The sequence below is a fragment of the Equus quagga genome, unplaced genomic scaffold (genome assembly GCF_021613505.1).
Source record: "Equus quagga isolate Etosha38 unplaced genomic scaffold, UCLA_HA_Equagga_1.0 HiC_scaffold_10072_RagTag, whole genome shotgun sequence".
In the NCBI taxonomy this organism is placed as follows: Eukaryota; Metazoa; Chordata; class Mammalia; order Perissodactyla; family Equidae; genus Equus; species Equus quagga.
This window is the reverse complement of record NW_025791969.1, coordinates 1-11,634: the sequence shown is the minus strand read 5'-3', so window position 1 is coordinate 11,634 and position 11,634 is coordinate 1. Positions and strand designations below refer to the sequence as shown.

At 62.4% G+C, this 11,634-nt stretch overlaps 1 protein-coding gene across 3 annotated transcripts; it reads left to right on the top strand.

Annotated features, from left to right (window-relative positions):
- The first annotated feature begins 8,742 nt into the window (after positions 1–8,742).
- Positions 8,743–11,107, top strand: LOC124231866 (derlin-3-like). 3 transcript variants are annotated; one of them, XM_046648871.1, is made up of 7 exons: positions 8,743–8,878; positions 9,077–9,142; positions 9,238–9,311; positions 9,439–9,532; positions 9,970–10,165; positions 10,732–10,822; positions 10,926–11,099. In XM_046648871.1, exons 1-7 carry the CDS (start codon positions 8,786–8,788, stop codon positions 11,005–11,007), a joined length of 696 nt encoding a protein of 231 aa, XP_046504827.1. In that variant the 5' UTR covers positions 8,743–8,785; the 3' UTR covers positions 11,008–11,099. The 3 variants fall into 3 exon arrangements, with proteins under 3 accessions (XP_046504827.1, XP_046504829.1, XP_046504828.1); XM_046648872.1 differs by having other exon boundaries at positions 8,765–8,878; positions 9,080–9,142; positions 10,926–11,107; XM_046648873.1 differs by lacking the exons at positions 10,732–10,822; positions 10,926–11,099 and adding an exon at positions 10,307–10,396.
- Positions 11,108–11,634: the final 527 nt, after the last annotated feature.

Sequence of the window (11,634 nt, the reverse complement as noted above, 5' to 3'; positions counted from 1 at the left end):
CCTGCGGGACCCCACGCCCTCGTCCTCTCGGAGCCGAGTCCAGGCCGGGCAACGACCCGCGGCCGCCGTGGCCGCTGACCACCGATTTCCGGAGCCGGCCGCACCACAACCCCTTCCCCGGACCCCTCACGCCGGGGTCCCACTGCCCCTGCCACCCCCGGAGATGGAGCCCGTTCCGGGCCCAGGCCTCGCGGCCCGCGCTAGCACTCAGCTCCCCGCAGCCCGGGCCTCCGCGATCTCCGCCCCTCCCCGCCGACGCCCGCGGGCCGGGGTCCCCCGCCTTCCCGCCTGTGCGTCCACGGGGCCACAGCGCCCGTGCCCCCAGAGCCAGCGCCCCCGGCGCCCCTCTCAGGCCAGGCCTCACCATGGTGAGCTCCCAGCCGCCGGCGCCGCTCCTCGACGTCAACTGCGCCTCCTCAACGTCAACCGCCCCTCGACGTCAACCGCCGCCGCTGAGCGTGCTCCCCAGAGCCGCCGCCCCGCGGCCATTGGTCCAGAGCGCCTGAGGGCGGGCTGACGCCCGGACTCCCACTTTCCATTGGCTGTTGCTCGACGTGCGACGTGAGATGCTTTCTGATTGGATGCCGGTTTGGCGGGAAGGTTGAGGGTCACCGAAGGTGGAGGGAGGGTCAGGCGTTGCAGGGCGTCCTGGGACCTTAGTTTGGAGCAGCCACAGCGCCCCCTGGGGGGCGCACAGGACGTTACCGATCCCGTAACGCCCCCCCAACCTTGTGCTGCCATCCCATCGCCTGGTACCCCAGGCCTGCTCGCCTCCCCACTCCTTACTGGGGTCTGTGTGAACATGCCTGCCCATCATCTACCCAAAGTCTGCCCGCTCTTTCTTGTCCACCCCTCTCCGGTGCTGGAGAGCCTTTCCCGTCCAGCACCCAGGAACCGGGAGGGATTTGATCACTTCTTTAAGGAGGAGTGGGATTCCTCATTAAGGGGACGGGGAGGGTACGCTGCAGCCCTCCCACCCCCAAGAGCTGGGTTGGGGCACAGTGTCCCTTCTGGAGAACTTTGGAACGGTCACCGATTCCTCCATTCCATAAAGGGGGACTGAACTTTCTTTGGGATCCAATGTGTATATACTTCTGGGAAAAGCAGGGGAGGAGGAAGCCAGGCGGACCCCAGCTCAGCACCGGAACGCAGCACTCGGTTCTGGTGACTCCTTACTGGATGTTCAAGGAGGCACTTAGCTTCTCCTCCTTAGAGGAGAGTGGGGACCCGACCCCTGCACTGGGACACACCAGATGGGCCTTGGGGAGCCTCTGAACGGTGCCATCAGGTCTGCTGGTAGAAAGACAGCTTTGGCAGTAGGCAGGAGGGTTGGAGGGAGGTCGGCAGAGAGCCAGGGAAACCAGGAGAAACCCTCCCTGCTGCTTCTCCCTGGGAGCGGATCCTTCTGTCTCAGTCAGCTTGGGCTGCCATAGCGAAATACCAGACTGGGTGGCTTAAACACCAGAAGTTTATTTTCTCTGGGGACAGAGATAACAAAATGGCATAGCATATGTCGAGACTTCTAAAATAGAGCTGGGAGGCCATTAAGGAAATGGGGCTTGTGCACATATACCACGTCTCTACCCAGAGGGAATGTAAATTTTTGGGGGGTTGGTGAGGAAGATTGGCCCTGAGCTAACATCTGTTGCCAATCTTCCTCTTTTTGCTTGAAGAAGATTGTCGCTGAGCTAACATCTGTGCGAATCTTCCTCTGTTTTGTATGTGGGATGCTGCCGCAGCATGGCTTGACACACAGTGCTAGGTCGGCACCCAGGATCCCAACATGTGAACCCTGGGCCACCCAAGCGGAACGCGAACTTAACCACTATGCCACCACCGGGCCAGCCTGGGAACGTAACGTTTGCACTGTGCTTCTGTCATAGCTACTCTCGCAGGTCTAAGTTTCTGACCTACATTATTTTCCTTCTCTGAAGAACTTCTTTTAACATGACTTGTAAGGCCGGTCTGGAGGCGCTTCTGACCAGCGAGGGAATTTTTTCCGCATTTTGTAAGTTGGAGTGGTATTCAACAGCTTTGATGAACTTGTTAGTTTTGTTCAGTTCTCATTCTAAGCAGATATTCCCTTTGATACCTAATCTTGCATTTGTAATTTTGTATTGTTTTCTTAAAGAGGCCCCCAAACCTGAAGAATGTGAAGGGCCTCTGGGGCCGGGAGAACGTTCTGAGCAAAATGTGGCAGGAAAGAGGCAGGAATTCTGGTGGCCTCACCAGGGATGACAAGGGCTTCTGGGTTCTGTTCCCAGCCCACTAGTGTGAGCTTCTTGTCCAAGCGGCTGGACAAGCCCCTGGTGTGGGGCTCGCCTCCTCAGATATGGGAGCAGGGCCTGGGCTGCTGGGCAGGGATGTCAGTGATGCAAGCCAAGCGGGAGGCGGGTGAGCCCGGGCCTTTCCCAGCCTCTCCGTCCACCTGACCAGAGCTCTGATCACTGGTCTTGGGCAGGGGCATCCAGAGTGGTTGCCCTGTCTTTCCAGGTCTCTGCCAGACCAGAGTTGCCTGATGACCTGGCCAGCAGGTGACAAGTAGGAGACCATAGGACAGTGGCCTCAGGTTCCATACACACACCCCAGGGCCACATGGACCTGACTGGGTGTGAAGACTCCTGGGTGTGTGGACCCGTGGTGTGTGTGCCCTGGGTGTGCAGACAGGCAGCACACACTCGCACGGGTCACACAGTCAGGCAGTACACACTCGCACGGGTCACACAGTCTCATCTCTCTATCTCCTCGTTCTTCTGTCTCTGTGAACTCGCCTCCCCGGCCCTGCCATTGGGCAAAGTCTGCCAAGCAGATTATCTGCTTCCCCCAAAACACAGCCCACTGAGCCCAAAAGTAGCTGAGGCAGGGGAGAGGAGGCCCCATCAGACCCTCTGGGGCTCTGGGCATGGGCAGAGGTGGCTTGGACATTGCATAGTACCTACAGCAGGAAGTGGGAATTGGGGACAGTGCTGAGGGTCTGAGAGCTGGGCCCAGGCTCCGGCTGGCCCTGCAGCTGGGGTGGGGAAGGACCCATCTCATCCAGCCATTGGGGGTCAGAGACAGTGAACCTAAGGTCCAGGCGGGAGCCACAGCCCAAAGCTGCTCGGCAGGGGAGTCTCGAGGGAGCAGAGTCTCATGTAAGAGACACTCCAGGGGCCCAGAGGTGGCAGGGTGGTTTTGCACCCAAACTGCTCCTGGAGAAGGGTCTGAGGCTGCTCAGGGCTGCCTGGTTGGGGAGGCCTCCACAGACTCAGGCGGATGATGCACCTCACCCTCTGTGGTGATTCTCCCCTGTGCCACAGCAGTGGGGGCGCTCACCATCTCCCCACTGGCTCCTTCCATCACCCCTCATGGTGGCAAAGCCAGGACTGGCACCCTGGTATCTTGGTTCCTCTTTAGCTGTGTGTCCTCAAGTATGTTACTTAACCTCTCTGAGCCTGTTTCCTCATCTGTAATAGGAACCTACTTTGTAAGGTGCTGGTGAGGCTTCAGTGAGGTTGTTAAAACCCGTGTTGCAGAGGCTGATGAGGGGTCATGGAGCAGCTGTTATCACTAGAGTGACAGGCTCCAGCGTGGGCTCTGAGCCCCCATCCGCAGTGTCTTCCTCACCCCTGAGAGGTGAGTTCTTTCCTGCCTCTGCACTTTTGCTCAAGCCATTCTCCCTGCCTAGCGTGCCCTCTCCCCTCTCCATCCCAACACTGTCTTTGTCAAGAGTCCTCCTGCCTGGCAGGCCCTCCTCAGAGGACCTGTCGCTCTTTGTCTCTGGACCATTGACCAGCCAAGCTCCCCTCCCTGCTTAGTATGGGCGTCCCAGTCTCCCCCTGGCCAAGGACGAGCTCCTGCGGGACAGGGGTGGCCCCACTGCCTCCATCCCATGCCCTTCAGGCCTCCATGGATCTTCCTGACACAGGCACATGAGAGCCCCAGGTCAGGAGGAGGCGGCGAGGACATGGGCCTAGGAGAGAGAGTCCTTCCTGAGTGCATCCTCGCTCCCAGGCGGGTGCTCATTCACAGCAGAGACTGGCCTTGGAGGGGAGGCCAACCACGACTGTCACAGGAAGGGGCCCCCGCCCGGAATCTCTGACCTCCCACAGTAGAACAGAGCGCAGCCTTCAAGCTGGAGGAGGCTCTCCAGATGGACTCTTGCAGCCAGCCCATGTCACAGACAGGGACACTGAGGCCGAGGAGGAGGGGTCGGGGAGGGGCCAGGTCCACTGCTGGCCCTGAGACTGCAGAGCCAGCCCTGAGTCCAGGTCTGAGGCTGGCCCGTGCCCAGCACACAGCAGATCCCAGGGGCAGACAGAGCCTGGGGCAGCCCTTCTGCGGGCAGGACCGGAGCCGCAGAGGACAAGGAGCTGGAAGGGCCGGGCTGGGGGGACCATGGAGGGCTTGCCTGAGGCAGTCATGTCCCCACAGCACCCCAAACTTGGCCTGTCTCAAACCAACGGGTGGGCTCCCTCCCAAACCCGGCCCTCCCCAAGGTCTTAGCGCTGAGTCCTGTGGCTTCTACCTCCTGACCCATTCGCTCCCTCTGTCATACGCCCACCACTGCAGGCTGCTGCCATCCTCCTCTGCTCTGACCACTTCTCCTCTCAACCCCTTCTCCCTCCAAAGAGCTGCTACCTGATCCTAACCTCACCCCCATGCTGAAAACTATCCCATGGCTCCCACTGCCCTTGGGACAGAGGCCACAGCCCACATGGCCCTCCTTGGCCTGGCCCAGCTCTCTCCAGCCTCACATCAGACGCAGCTCCTCCTCATTGCCCTCACCTTCTCTCAGTCCCTCCATGCCACCTCAGGGCCTTTGCACAGGCTGGTCCCATCGGCCCTGGCTGATGCCAACTCATCCTCCTCATCGGGCCCCACACTGCCTCCTCCCTCCCTATCCCATGGAGAGACCCACTCACTCCTGGGAAGTCTGGGTTCTGCTACCAGGCTCAGAGGGCCAGGCCCAGAGTGTTCCCTCTGCTGCCCAGGCCTGAAGCAGCCACCTGGAGAGTGTATTGTTCTTGTGCTCTGCCTGTGAGCAGCTGCTGTGGAGTGGGTTCCGGATTCGGTCCTAAAAATATCCATGACTCAGACAGAAAGGGCCAAGGGGACACTGCTGCTCCTGGGAGGGGCTGGCTGGAGGTGCGGTGGAGGCACACCCACCACAGTTGGGGGTCCATGTACCGGAAGAGGTGGGGACTGAGCGCGCAGCCCCCAAGGAAAGGCCCCTGACGGAGGATGCTCAGGGCAAGCAAGGGGCACCCTGTGTTGTCAGAGGAAAGCACAGCTGCCTCCAACACGCCCACACACCCTCGCCTTGTGTCTGAGTCTTCTGGTTTGTTCCCACAGGCATGTGCTGCCTTTGGGATAAAATCCACTCAGAAATTCAGTGTGTGGGGCCCTAACAGAAGACAGGGGAGCTCTGGTCCCCTCAAGGAGGGCTTCCTCGAGTAGGGGGTGTTTCTACCACTCTCCCTTTCTCTGCTCTTTAACAGAACATCTGGGCTGGTAGGGAGGAAAATGAATGAAGGAAGGAGCCAGAGATCCGGGGCACCCCCAGAAGAGAGAGTCTGAGGCCTGAGAAAGAGGTGGTGGTGGTGGTGAGGCATGGGGGAGGGGAGGGAGAGGACTGGAGAGTTCCGGGGGAGCATCAGGTGCCATGTGGGGCTGTGGAGAGCAGGGCATGGATGACCCCAGCTGTCTGGGTGTCCCCAGGGGCTGGTGAGGGCCTCTCCTAGTGTCTGAGGCCTGTGAGGGAAAGGCAGGCCTGGGGGCACACAGGGCTGCTGTCCTGCCTATGGCACTGGGAGAGCCTGGATAGAAGGTTTAGGGGACCCCTCATTTGCCCAGAGCTAGGGATCCCGGGGCTCCTTGCTCTGCTGCAGGCAGGGTCACCAGACCAGAGAGGCAGCTTGGGGAGCAGGGCCCATCGTCACCTTGCCAAGGGACCACAGGTCCTCCTTCTGCCACAGTCCTCAGCACAGGAGAGAAAAGGCAGGCCCAGCAGGCAGGACAGCCACCTGCTGCCTGGGAGAGAGCTCCCCAGATGTGAGCATCTAGCACACTGCCTGCCTGCATCTCCAGGCCATGGACGTGCCGTGCCCGGGGCTTCTCTCCATAAAGAACTGTCTGGAGATGCCTGAGGGTCAGATGAGAAGTGGACCTGGTGTCTCCAGAGTGGCCTGTCCTGGGCCTGAGACTGGACAGGAAAAGCCTGGACTGGTGTTGGAGGTCTGCCCCGGCCCTGCTCTGCCTCCTCCTGGGCCTCAGTTTCCCCATCTGAGGGTCCCAGGGCTCTGAGAAGGGGGTATCCGTAGTAGACTTCAGCCATTGCTCCCCTGGATATCCCACCCGGACAGCCGCTCCACCCTGGGCTCCCAGCCTCCCAGGAACGTGCTTCTCCGCCCCGAAACCTGCCCTATGGGCCCCAGTAGAAGTGGAGACAGAGGCCCCTGTGGACCACGACAGCCTCCTGTCAGCCCTGCCCTGACCCTGAGTGGAGGCCCAGCCAGCGCCTGCTGAGTGCTGGAGGCAGGGACACCTGCCCTGCCCCAGGCCGACAGGCAGCCGGGCCTCCCTGCTGGCTCCTCCCTGCCCTGCAGGCACCTGCCCCGCTCTCAGCCCTGGATCCCTGCCTGCTGCCACACCTCCACCTGGCTGGGATCTACTCTGTACCGCCCACCTCAGACTTGACCTTGGGCTGCTTCCCTGGAAAATGGAGGCTGTCCAAGGGGGTCCCTCAGCCTGCTCCCACCGCCCCCCTCTCAGCACCTTGGGCCAGCTTCTGCTGACCTCTCTTCACTCCTGAACCACACACACATCCCCCTTCAGTGCTCCCAGCCTCTCCCCACTCCCCTCCCCTCCAGAACGGGGGCTCTATGAGCCACTCCCCAGGAGGCCCCTCTTAGGGCCCTCATAGGTCCCTCATTTCCATGGGATCTACCTGAGATAAGCTTCTCAGCTGGTTCTCCCCCAGTCCAGTCTCCTCAGGGGACCTCAGGGCCCTGTCCGAGGCATCCTTCATCTTCCACACTTACATCCAAGGCTGAGCTCCCCATGGTGGGAAAGGCACGTCCATCTGGGCACCTTCCTCTCCCTCATGCCTGTCACTATCCTGGTCACCAGGGACCTTGGCATGGCTGCACCCCACAGTCCTTCCCAGGCCACGTCTGCAGGGGCTTCTCCCTGCCTTCCTCCTGAGGCCCTTTCCTGGCTCAGCTCCTGCCCCATATCCAGCCTTCCCAGGTCTCCCTGGCTGGGTCTCCCTTCCCTCTCTGACCGCTGAAGGTCGAGCTGCCCAGGCCCGGCCTCTTCTCTTCTCCATCTAGCCTCGCCCCTTGGGTATCTCACGCAGGCCCAAGGCCAAAATGCCACTGGTCTGCTGATCACTGACACCCACATTTGGACAGCCTGCCTGACCTCTACCCCAACATCACCCTTGGATTTTTCCAGGCACATGTCACACAGGTGCCCAAACTCAATGAGGCCAGAACAGGACCCTTCACCCACCCGCCTTTTCCCCAAGCATTCTCCATGTCAGTAAAGGCCACTGCCTTCTATCCACTCTGTGGCTCAGGCCTCGATGTCACTCTTGACTCCAACCTCACAGCTCTGTCCGGTGTGCCAGCAAACCCACATCCCACTCCTCCTTGCCCTCCAGGTTCCATACTGCCCAAGCCACCAATGTCCCTTGCAGCCTCCCCCTGCTCACTGATTCCTCTGGTTATCTACTGTCCTCACAGCAGCCACAGGGATCTTTTTAAAGTGACAATCGAGCGTCACCTCTTCTCAGAGGCTTCCCAGATCAGCCCATCTAGCATGGGGCCGGCTACCGGATCCTCCACCCCCCACGTGGCTAATTCCGTCAGCGCAGGGTCCTGTCTACACTAGCTATCATGTTAGCACGGGCCTCTGACTGCCTGTCTCCTCGGCTCCACCATGAGGGACAGCATCACTATTGGCTGTTGTGACTCCAGTATCCAGAACGGTGCCCGCACACAGTCGGTGCTCAGTAAACGGTGGACTTTCTTCATTAGAATGAATAAATGGAGTTTCTCTTTCCACCAAAATAATGAGGCGTCTCTAACCCGTCCAGTTGCTCCAGCCGTCTCAGCAGCCTCGCGTCCCCCAGAGGGCTCAAGTCCCCAGCGCAGGCCCTCCTCGAGGACTCCCAGGAAGACTCCTGCTGGAGCCGCGTGTTCCAGTGGAGCCCTGGACGTGCGGGAACTGAGACACGCTGCCGAGCGCCTCCTTTGCTGTAGGTCAGGTGGCACTGTCTCAGGTTCTCAGAGGGAAGAGGGACGGGCCCAGAGTCGCAAGAAGCCCCAGGGGGACAGCAGAGCCACGCAGCCAGGCTCTGAGTCCAGCCAGCCCCGACCACGCCCCCGTGTGGCCCCGCCCCTCCAGTCGCTGGGCCGGGATCCCATCTTTTCTCCACTAACAAGTAGTTAGCCCCGCCTCTGTGGTGGCCCTTCCTATTGGTCCTCTCCAGCTTGCCGCGAGGAGACCAGGTGCTCATTGGCCGCAAGTTCTCCCGCCGGCCGCCACAGCCACCACAACAACTGCCACGTGCTAAGTCGCTGGGCCTGCTCATTGGCCCGACTCTCCCCCCGCCCACACCCCCGTCTTGCCCCTGGCGCCCCGCTTCCTCCCCGTATTGGCTACCTGTTTCAGGGCCCCGCCCCCTAGCCTGGGCGTGCAGAGCTTCCGACGCGGATTGGCCGAAGGCGGGCAGGCGGGGCGTGGAGGCGAGTTAAAAAGCGCGGCCGGAGGTCGGGCCACGCGGGGCTGGGAAGGTTCAATGGCGTGGCGGGGCGTGGCGGCCGAGTTCCTGCAGGTGCCGGCGGTGACGCGAACTTACACTGCGGCCTGCGTCCTCACCACTGCGGCGGTGGTGAGCCAGGCGGGCGGGTGGTCGCCATGGTTACAGTCCAGGGGTGGGGATCGCCATGGTTACAGCCCAGGGGCTGGGGTCGCCGTGGTTGGTTACAGGTGGGGGGCGGGGGTGGGGTGGCCATGGTTACAGCGGTGGGGAAGTCGCCATGGCTACGGAGGCTAGCAGGCAGCGCCTAACGCGCCCCTGGTTCCGCAGCAGCTGGAGCTTCTCAGCCCCTTCCAGCTCTACTTCAACCCGCACCTCGTACTCCGGAAGTTCCAGGTGAGGCCGCCCCGCCCCCGCCCCCGCCCCCGCCCCCGCCCCTGCCTCGCCGCCCGCCCGCCCGCCAGGCCTGACCGCCCGCGCTCCCCTCGCAGGTCTGGAGGCTCGTCACCAACTTCCTCTTCTTCGGGCCCCTGGGATTCAGCTTCTTCTTCAACATGCTCTTCGTGTATCCTCCCCGCGCGCAGCGGGCCGGGCCGGGGCGGGGAGGGGAGGGGGCGGGCTGGCCGGGCAGGAGGCGGCCGGAGCGGGGAGACTGAGGCCGGCCCGGTGGCCCTTCCTATACGGACGCCCAGCTTCCGCTACTGCCGCATGCTGGAGGAGGGTTCCTTCCGCGGCCGCAAGGCCGACTTCGTCTTCATGTTTCTTTTCGGGGGCGTCCTCATGACCGTATCCTTCAGGCCTCTGCGTCCAGCCTGTGTTGCCCTGGGGCCCCACCTGAGCGCCTGGCCCGGGGAGGGACCGAGCGGGTCACCCCAGATTAGGATGCACTGAGCGTGCAGTGTGTGCTGAGCTCCAGGTGCCAGGGCAACACCTCCAGTGTGCACACAGAGTGCCAATCGGGAATGCAGGCGAGCCAGGTGGGGTGCCTGGGGGCTGAGCCCTGATGCCAGGAGCAGGAGAAACTGGGGCAGGGATGGGCCATGATTGGAGGCTGGGGTGAGGTGGAGACGCGAAGCAGATCCCCTGTGGCCCTGACTGGAAGGGAACACTGGATAGGGAAGGGAAACCAGTGGGAGGAGTGCAGGGGTTGAGGAGTCAGGGCCCTGGGTAGGGCTGAGGCCTGCACCGCAGGAGGGCCTCCCCTCACCTTGACTCTGGCCCAGCTGCTGGGGCTCCTGGGCAGCCTGTTCTTCCTGGGCCAGGCCCTCACCGCCATGCTGGTGTACGTCTGGAGCCGCCGCAGCCCTCGGGTGAGGGTCAACTTCTTCGGCCTCCTCACCTTCCAGGCGCCATTCCTGCCCTGGGCGCTCATGGGCTTCTCCCTGTTGCTGGGCAACTCTATCCTCGTGGACCTGCTGGGTGAGCCTGCCTGTCCACCTAGCCCATCCCAAGCTGGCTGTCTGGCACCCGAGGGTCTGTGGGAGGGCCACCCAGGCTGGCTGCTCCCGCACAGCCCTCCCTCTCACCTGCACTTGACCTCTCACTTGTCCCACCCCCCAGCCTTGCCCTCCCAGCTTCTTGCTTCTCACAGCCCCTGGAACATGCCAGCCGGCCTGTAGGTTTCACATCTTCAGGCCTGACCTACTGGTGCTTGTGTGGGTCCTGACTGGGGTGGGGATGGGTGGGTCAAGTTTCCAGCCATGGCTGGCCAGCCATGGCTCCTCCTCCTTGGATGTGCTCAGGCCCTCCACTCCCCAGGTCCTGCCCTCTTCTGGGCCCTGTAAGCCTGTCCTTTGGGACCAACCCCGGCCCTGCTCCTGGTCTGGCAGTGTGTCCAGGACTTTGAGCACTCTGGCTCTGGAGCCCGAGGGTGCTCTGGGCCTGGCTGGGCCTCCAGGGCTTTGCATGGAGGCCTGGGGCAGGCTCTGCTGGCCCTGGGCTCTGGCCCGTGGAGGGTGGCCTTGGCATTCCCCGGCTCTCCCCAGGGATTGCTGTGGGCCACATCTACTACTTCCTGGAGGATGTCTTCCCCAACCAGCCTGGAGGCAAGAGGCTGCTACACACCCCCAGCTTCCTGTGAGTGTGGGGTGACAACCCGCCCCCTCCACTCCCTCAGAGGGCTCCCTGCCCCATCGAGGGCCCCAGCTGGCCTCAGCTAAGTGAGCACTCCTCCCCACAGAAAGCTGCTACTGGATGCCCCAGAGGAAGACCCCGATTATCTGCCCCTCCCTGAGGAGCAGCCAGGACCCCCGCAGCCATGACCCCACCCACGGCCAGGGCCAGCCCCAGGGCCTGTTTCCCGGCCTCTGGCAGGCCTCCCTCCCACCTCTCCCTTCTGCTGCAGCAGAGCAGTCTGTTCTGGAGACCAGGCCCGTCCCCAGGGCTCACCGGAATAACAGAGTGACCTGTGGCCTCTTCGCCCCAAGCACTGCTCCCCCCCCCCACCCGCCGCCACCTCCCCGCCTCAGTGGCCACACCCTGCCACACTGGGCAAGTGCTGCTGGCTGTGACCTAGGGCCACCAGCCTAGTCCTGCCATGCCCATCCTCTGCCCTTGGTGTGGGGCTGGCCCAGGACACAGCTCTACTCCTGCCAAGCCTGGCCTACCCTGTCAGACTAATGGTAGGTGGAAGGATGGGAGGCCCAGAGAGGCTCAAGAACCTGTCCACGTTGCCCAGCAGAGCTTTGAGCTCACAACGGCAGATAGAGAGTTCTCATCTCAGCCCTGCCAGTGCCTTGCTGGAGCCTTGGGGAAACCCACCCGTGCTGGGCCTCTGCTCCCTGCCAGTCAGCGAAGGGCTGACCACATCTCAGTGGCGGGGGCGGGGATTGGGCTGTCCCTGTCTGTGCTGAGCCCGGTCTGCAGGGGCTCCTGTCCGTGGTGCCCTC

Coding starts and splice junctions, on each gene's coding strand:
- LOC124231866 (XM_046648871.1), top strand. CDS start 8,786: ATGGCGTGGCGGGGCGTGGCGGCCGAGTTCCTGCAGGTGCCGGCGGTG. Junction 9,312..9,438: donor TTCTTCAACATGCTCTTCGT/GTATCCTCCCCG, acceptor ACGGACGCCCAG/CTTCCGCTACTGCCGCATGC. Junction 10,823..10,925: donor CTACACACCCCCAGCTTCCT/GTGAGTGTGGGG, acceptor TCCTCCCCACAG/AAAGCTGCTACTGGATGCCC.